Source organism: Pygoscelis adeliae, unplaced genomic scaffold, assembly GCF_000699105.1.
Source record: "Pygoscelis adeliae isolate BGI_AS28 unplaced genomic scaffold, ASM69910v1 Scaffold108, whole genome shotgun sequence".
NCBI classification, from domain to species: Eukaryota; Metazoa; Chordata; class Aves; order Sphenisciformes; family Spheniscidae; genus Pygoscelis; species Pygoscelis adeliae.
This window is the reverse complement of record NW_008825498.1, coordinates 4,682,807-4,690,191: the sequence shown is the minus strand read 5'-3', so window position 1 is coordinate 4,690,191 and position 7,385 is coordinate 4,682,807. Positions and strand designations below refer to the sequence as shown.

General features: G+C 40.9%; 1 protein-coding gene across 1 annotated transcript in view; it reads left to right on the top strand.

The window, feature by feature from the left end:
• The first annotated feature begins 6,703 nt into the window (after positions 1-6,703).
• RNF125 (ring finger protein 125, E3 ubiquitin protein ligase) overlaps positions 6,704-7,385 on the top strand; it is a 12,659-nt gene continuing 11,977 nt past the window's right edge. Inside the window, exon 1 of the mRNA XM_009331476.1 lies at positions 6,704-6,771. Within this exon, the coding sequence (XP_009329751.1) occupies positions 6,704-6,771 (68 nt within the window). The remainder of the gene's footprint in view (positions 6,772-7,385) is intronic.

Here is a 7,385-nt window from a genome sequence, read left to right as displayed (position 1 = left end):
ATGTAAGAAATACTACTTTTATTCTGCAATATTATTCAACTTCTCAATTGCTGCATTATCATTTGAAGCATAAAGAGATTAATTCTGATCTGAATTATACCAGGAGTCACTGAATTTAGTGTGCAAGACATGATCGTTCCTCTAGTATTTGTAGGGATATAGCCCTCAGCTTGGGAAGAGATGGCGGCAAAGGGAAGACAGAGTCAGAGCACTCCACTCCAGCAGCTTCCAGACAGCACAATGCCAACATGAGAGAGAACCATCCTCCCTGCTAGGAACTAGAATCGAATGGATAATTATATTTTTGCTGTTTGGGAAAGAAGGGAAATGGAGGAAGGAAAAGGAGTGTATTAGATTGAGTCTGACAGTGCTGGCTCCCAAATTGGAAAGCCATGACCACAGGATATCATCTCTTTTTCTTCCACGTCTTGTGTCCTGTACCAGCCATGGCAAGGTAAAGTCCAAACTTTCCAACCACTTCCAAACAGCCTGCTTAAATTTTTACATTTAGTAATTCCATTTAAGTCAGAAAGGTATTTCACATTACAGCATAAATTACACACTAAAAGCATGACGTTGCCCAGTCAAACCAGAGGCTTTTTTAAAATTAAACATTCCATCTGACTTCAGACAAAGTTTTTTCTCCCCCTCAAAATGCCAGTTGGTAGGAAATTTCAAAATTTCAACTGTTGTTCCGGTTTAAGGGGAAAACAATTAATGAGGTCATTTCTTGAGGAACAGAAATTACCTGTTAGATCTACACCTACTATACTTCATCAAAGTCATCATATACTCCTCAGCTGACACTGGCAGAGAGGTGTAGTGCCTCTAATCTGAGCGTGGTCTGTGTGACTACAGCCTTTTAAAATAATTTAAAGGCTTTGCGATAGCTCGCTTCCCCTTTCCCTCCTGCTCAGGCTACCCCTGGGTCCTCTTTTCGCTAGGGTTCACTTTGCAAAAGCCCAGCCTGGTGGAGCGAGCTGTCTCGGTCCCTCACCTAGCCACCGACTCAGGCCTGCCGGTCCCTTTCCGGGGGAAGTTTCATCAGGGGAAAATGCGGTGTAGGTACACAGAAAATTGAACGTTCACATAAGCATGCAAAGGAAAACCGATTTACTCGGTAGAAATAATTTCTACTTCAAATTGATCAGGAAAGCAGTGAGTGCTACTGGTCAGGCAATACTACATGAAAAAGCAATAGAAAAATCTAGGAAGCTAAGCCAGCAGACATGGGTTACTAGCTTGCAAAGAAACACAGGGGGGAAAAGCCACACCGGTATACAAAGCCAGACCTGGAAGGGCAATACTGCAAGGAAAAGGCATTGGACCCAAATCTCAGTTAGGTGAAGAGGGCAGAGCAATCATCGTGAGGGTAAGTGAAGGATAGGCAGGAGGGACGGCCCTTATGGCTGCGGTGGGACGGTCAGTGAATCTGTGTGGAAGCCACAGCTACAGATAGGATCAGGGCTGGAGGCAAATATGAGGAACAGGGAGATCAAAATACCAAAGGAAGTTTTTTAAGTTATTTGGCTTTAAATAGATTATTTCCCTATATGTTGATAATAAAAAATAAATTTCAGGCCCTGGTTTTTCTCATTGCCGCTTTTCCATGAAAGAAACATGGAAGCTAAGTAATTTCATAAATTAACAAAAAGATTTTAAATCTTCTCTTAAAATGCTGACGATTAAAAATACCTGTGCTTATATGGCTTATCTTTTTAGCTGAATTCACAAGGGTTTTCCCTGGGGGAACTCTATAGTTTCTCAAGGTACAAGCAGAAGTTAGAGATTACACCATGATTTTATAAAACCAGCTTCATGGCAACACATGCTGTCACCGGGCATCATGTGTCTACTTCAATTAACCTTACCCAATTACTTAATTTTATGACTCACTCTAACAAAGGTTAAGACATTAAAGTTTCAGAAAGCTATACCGAATAATACCATTGTCAGAGAATACTTTCTCGTATAATAGTTTCATTAAAATCGGGTAAATAGATGAAGGGTCATCATGCAAGGAAGCTCACTGAAATTGAAATTCACATTTCAAGGCAACAGCACTGCTGCCTGACATACGTGCATGCTCTAGTGTCTCCCTTTTGGGAGTGGGAAATACTTGCCTCTTTTTGACTTGCATAAATGACAGGAAACTCATACGAGGAAATCCTCTACAATCTTAGCATTTTTAATTAGGACAAAGGAACAAGGAGGAAAGGCAGCTCGGTGTGCTCCTTTTAGGCCAGGCAACAAACATCTGTTGTTGTGCTTCAAGATGTATTTTCAATTGTAAAACTGTGGCTTATGTGTGGGTGGGAGAATGCTCTTAGCAGTGTTCATTATATGTACGCTCAGGTTACACCGGGGGAAACGTATCCCAGAGCCTCTGTTCGGGAAGCACCTGCCTGCGCCTCATCCCCTTCAATTATCCCCATTTCCTTAATGCAATTTTGTGCAGATTATCTGTGGGCACGGGTTATCTGAAGTATGCTATGCCTTGATTGAAGGGACGGTGAAGCCACATTAAGGGCCCAAGAGGGAAAACTATTTAGTGTTTTATCGTGTTACGATGTTCCCAGCTCTCCTCTCTCAAGGTTATGCTCATATCCCTTCAACGGAGACTGTGTTCAGTAAATACCGTGGCTTTGGTAGCCGTTGCTGTTGTCAGCAGAGCTAATAAAACCAGCTAGCGGGCTGAGCTCAGCCTCTTCGAGCTATTGACTGCTAGAGCCTTCTCATACAATATCTCTCTCTCTTTCCTTGGGCCTGCCCCAACAACCAGCCCGAAGACACCCTCCCCGCCGGGAGTACTGGGTGAGGATGTCTGGTCCCCGAGCCCCCAGGGGTGCCTCTGCAGAGGGTGCTGGGGAGACTCTGCACTGGCATTTGGAGCAGCTACAGCAGGGCAGTGGTCACAAATGGGGCTGGGACCATTTCTGGGTGAGGCGCGGGAGAAGGCTCAAGTCTCAACAGAGCAGCTCTGTCATCAGGTGGAGGCTCTAGCAAGGGCAGGCGCTGCCAGACAGATTTATATATACACAGAGAAGATGAGGATATTGTTTAACCTCTTTGGGGAATCAGTCTGAAAACTCATGAATGAGCGTCACTGCCACTCCAGAGCTACAAGCCCCTTAAAGCTTTGTGACTCTCCAGGATACTCAGCTTAATGATGCTCAAAGCCCTCAAAAATAGAAAATAAAGAACAGACAATTATTGAATTTTATGTCTGAGTACCAAAACCTGTCTGATGTGAATCAATAAATGCCCAACTTTGCCTGCTTGAACAGTGGTGTACTGCAGCTATTTCTTTCAAATTTGTGTAAGAAGTGCACAGCACTCAGATCAACAACAACTAAACTGAAGGGTTTAATGCTATCTCCTGATTAAGAAAAAAAAATTGTAGGTGAAATTTTTTAGGGGAGTCGCACTAAACAGAGGTTCCTTCACTTGTTCTGCAGTTAGAGCAGTGAACCTAATGCAATAATTGTCCTCATTTTCAACTTTTACTGTCGTTATCCCCATCAGAAGTCGTCGGCCTTCATTGATAGCAGTGCTACCAGGGAAGCACGTGTTGCTTCTCCACCCTGCTGCTCGGTTGTGTTCAGCCACTAGTTACTCTTCTAGAAGTACAGTACCACTTTTTTCCCCCTAGATATATGAGCTTGCACTCGACTTTTTAGATTCACTTTCTTCGAATGGACCCAATTTATCCTGGAATCCAGATCGCACTGTGCGATGTCCGTTACCATCATGATTTATCACTTCATCTGTGCTTTTGGCATCTGCAAATACAGTCATTTGATGGGTTGATATTTGTTTCCAGACTATTCACAGGAATATTATCTAAGATCAGGTATGTATGCTTTTGATGCTACTTTGTAAGAACTGTCATACAGCATTTCTTGTTTCCTGTGTACCTTATTCATATTATCTAATGCTAATTTATTTTTGAAGGCCATGAAAGACTAAGTTAAATATTCTACAGAAGTGTATTACATCAGCACAGTTACCAAAACCAATTATATTCGTAACTTCATCAGAGAACAACCTGAGTCCAGCTTGCCAAGTCCTATTTCTAAAACCATGTTAGTGAGCACCAATATACTTTTATTGACTGAACTTCATCTTTTACATTTTATAACCGATGAGGTCAACCATGTGGTTTGAGTCCAGCATTGGAGGACTTCCATTGTATGCTCAGAATTATTAACAATAATTAACAGCAAGACAGAAAACTCCTCAGGCAACTCTTCTAGGATTATTGGGTGAAAGGCCTCTCTGCCTTCCTTTAAGAATATTTATTCCTAATTAATGTGGTTTAATACTTACATTGTCATTATGGGCTGGCAAATTATCCAGTAGCCTGATCCGGTATAAATACAACCTTTTGCTCCTTACCAAATACCGTAGCTAACTGTTGAACACTTCTTTGCACCATTAGCACTCTCCTATCGATCTAGTACTGAGCCTTAGCTGCTGTTTTACCTTCTTTTGTTTACACTTTAGATTTCCTTCTACTGTCCCTAGTTTTACTAGGCTTGAATTTTCTTTGGCTTAATTCGGTAATTATTGACATATCTGTGATTGCTATCTACTTCTAACTATTGTCTTTCCTTCCTTTTCCAGAAAGAGGTTTTAATAAAATTGTTCATTTTAATATTTAAAATATTGTGGAACACTTTCTATCCAATAAAGTCTTCTGATACACACCCTGATTTTCATTAATACTGTTAAGTTTCGTCCCTAATACGTTCTCAGATTTTCTTATTTCTTAACTATTTTTTTTTTCTAGGAAACTAATCAGGCAGATGTAGACAATTATTCTGTATGTGTGCATCTAAGTAAATACATACACATCTGTAAACGCCTATACAGCCATAAACATGGGCACACGTAACAGATCTCGGCAGAGCCTGTACTCCGTCTGCCCTTATTTGTTGTAATTGGTTGTGAGCACTGATCTTCACGCCACCACAAGCTCCCAGCCTTGTGATCATTCCAGCCCTTCCCACCACGGTCGGGTCTGTGTGTGCCACCTATTCGGTACTGGAAAATTACCATCAGTAATTCCTAAAATCTCTAATGCAGTTTTACCGCTGTCTTCTTGAGACTTCCATTCCCCATACGTCAACGATGACAATGCCGTTTTTATTTTCACATATTATTAACAGGCACTTAAGGGCTTATTTGGGTTTTTATACGCTTTTTTAAAAAGCATTTTACTTTTATGCTTCACGATTTAATGTTTTCCATACATTATTCATACTTACATTAAGTTAGATTTTAAATGTGTGTGATTTACTGAAAAAACCCTACAGTTTTAGTCCCCGATTGATTTTCTTTTATAACCTTTGCACTTAATTATCTTACAGTGGCTAATGACATTTTATCACATTATATTATTAATGCAATGATATGCAAAGAAATTAAATTTGGGTATAACTGAGATCTGAATCTTAACCAAGTGACACCATATGTAATGCAGCAATAGACAAAATCAGAGTTCAGCCAGTGGCATGGTATTACCATTTTCCTCGTGATTTATTTGATACTAAAGAAAAACAGTAACTGACAGAGGAAATCCGTTGACTTGATTCTGACCGACAAGATTTCACATATGCTGGAACGTATTTTGTTGCAGTTTCTATAACAATGCATACTGCTGTCCTGATTTTTGTGGTTTTTACCTAAGGTGAGATGTAATTCTTCTTAGATCTGCTTTTATTATTCATCAGTGGGGTAGCATATGAGTAAACAGTAAGCACAGGAAATATTGCTATCCTTCTGTTGTCGTTACATATTTGATTTGGCAAGTTAATAACATGATTGTAAAAGCTGTTTATATGAGATAATCATCACTGCAGAGTTTGGGCCCAGAAAATGGTGATATCTTCCTCCAAAACGAAATCTGTGATGGAAATTTCCACAAAAATCACCTTGACAGGAGATGACTAGTTTTACTGCAGGCCAGATGCAAACTGACAGATACCGAACTTGCTGATGCTTTCATCCTGGAGTTGCCAAATCTACTGCATTTCCCTTTTTATTTCCTACTCAAAAGTGGGTCATACTTGACTTTGCTTCTGTAAAAATATTAAGCTACAGAAAACACATTGGATACTGGAAAATATATACATATATTGAGACCTGCACAGATATTAGGTTTTTTGCTTCTATATTCAAATTTCCTCAATATTAAAGAAAAAAGTAATAATCTGTAAAAATACACTGCCCAGAAGATATTGAAACCTATTCCAACTGTACCTAATAGAGCAGATACAACTTTTAGCCAAGTGAGAAAAACACAGACAGATCCCAATTCACTTATGTGCATTACTAAATGTATCGTAACGTTTCCCGTACTTGCAGAAATAAGTGGGAATACTACCTTTGTTCTGCAGGTGTACCTGGGGACACCGAGAAGGAATCTGCTTTTATTTTTATTCATCACAGGCAAAAATCACCCAACAGTTGCTTTGGTAGGTTGCTTTGACAGCTGCATTAAGGCCACCACCGTGCCCTGTTTGCACATGTTCAGCTCCTTCCAGCATGCCTCCAGCAGTGATTTCCACCGTGGGCAGAGAAGCTCCATGCACGGGGATGCATGACGTGAGAGAACACGTCAGGAGAAATCACAGCTTTGTTTCCACAGCTCAGCAGCCCTTCACAAGGACATGCCTCATGGCTTCCATTGCCCGTGGTGATGTTTGCCACAGACATCCCCAGCACAGCTATCATCAGAGTACTGGCTGAAGAAGAGGCTGAAAACAGGTAAAACAGAGAATCAAGGTCCTTCATAACCTTACAAATAGAGAGAGCAGAAGAAATTTCTCCCAAATATCTATTGTCATTGTTTATAATTTTATTTTTCATCTTTCCCCATTTTCTTTGACAGTGGTAGTTGACAGTCCATCATGCCGGCACGACGAATGTGGGCCATTGCTGTCCACATCCGAGGCAATGCCATCTCCAGTGCTAATGGAAATTTATTTTAAAAAGTACTCATTGACTGAATTATCAGCTTCAAGGTAACCTACCGCTGCCTACCACTATTTTAAGTGCCTTGTCAGCTGCATCTGGGCTCAACAGTTACACGCCTTGGTAGTTAAACCAGCATCACTGCCAGCTTTCTAACCTCTCTTAAAAATACTAGTATTTTGTAAGTATGCGTTACAGGGAATCACAACAAATACGCTGTGTTTATTTGATTTTGACACTTTTTAGGCTTTAAGAAGTTGAAGGTCACGCCTACCTCCTGGATACTTCAAGACCTCAATCCCCTCCCCATCACGGCCACCCCTGCGCTCAGGGAAGGAAAATTCTGTTGGAAAAAGGGGGCTCCCTCCGCCGCTTTCCCAACACGGGGAGACTTGCCACTGTCCGAG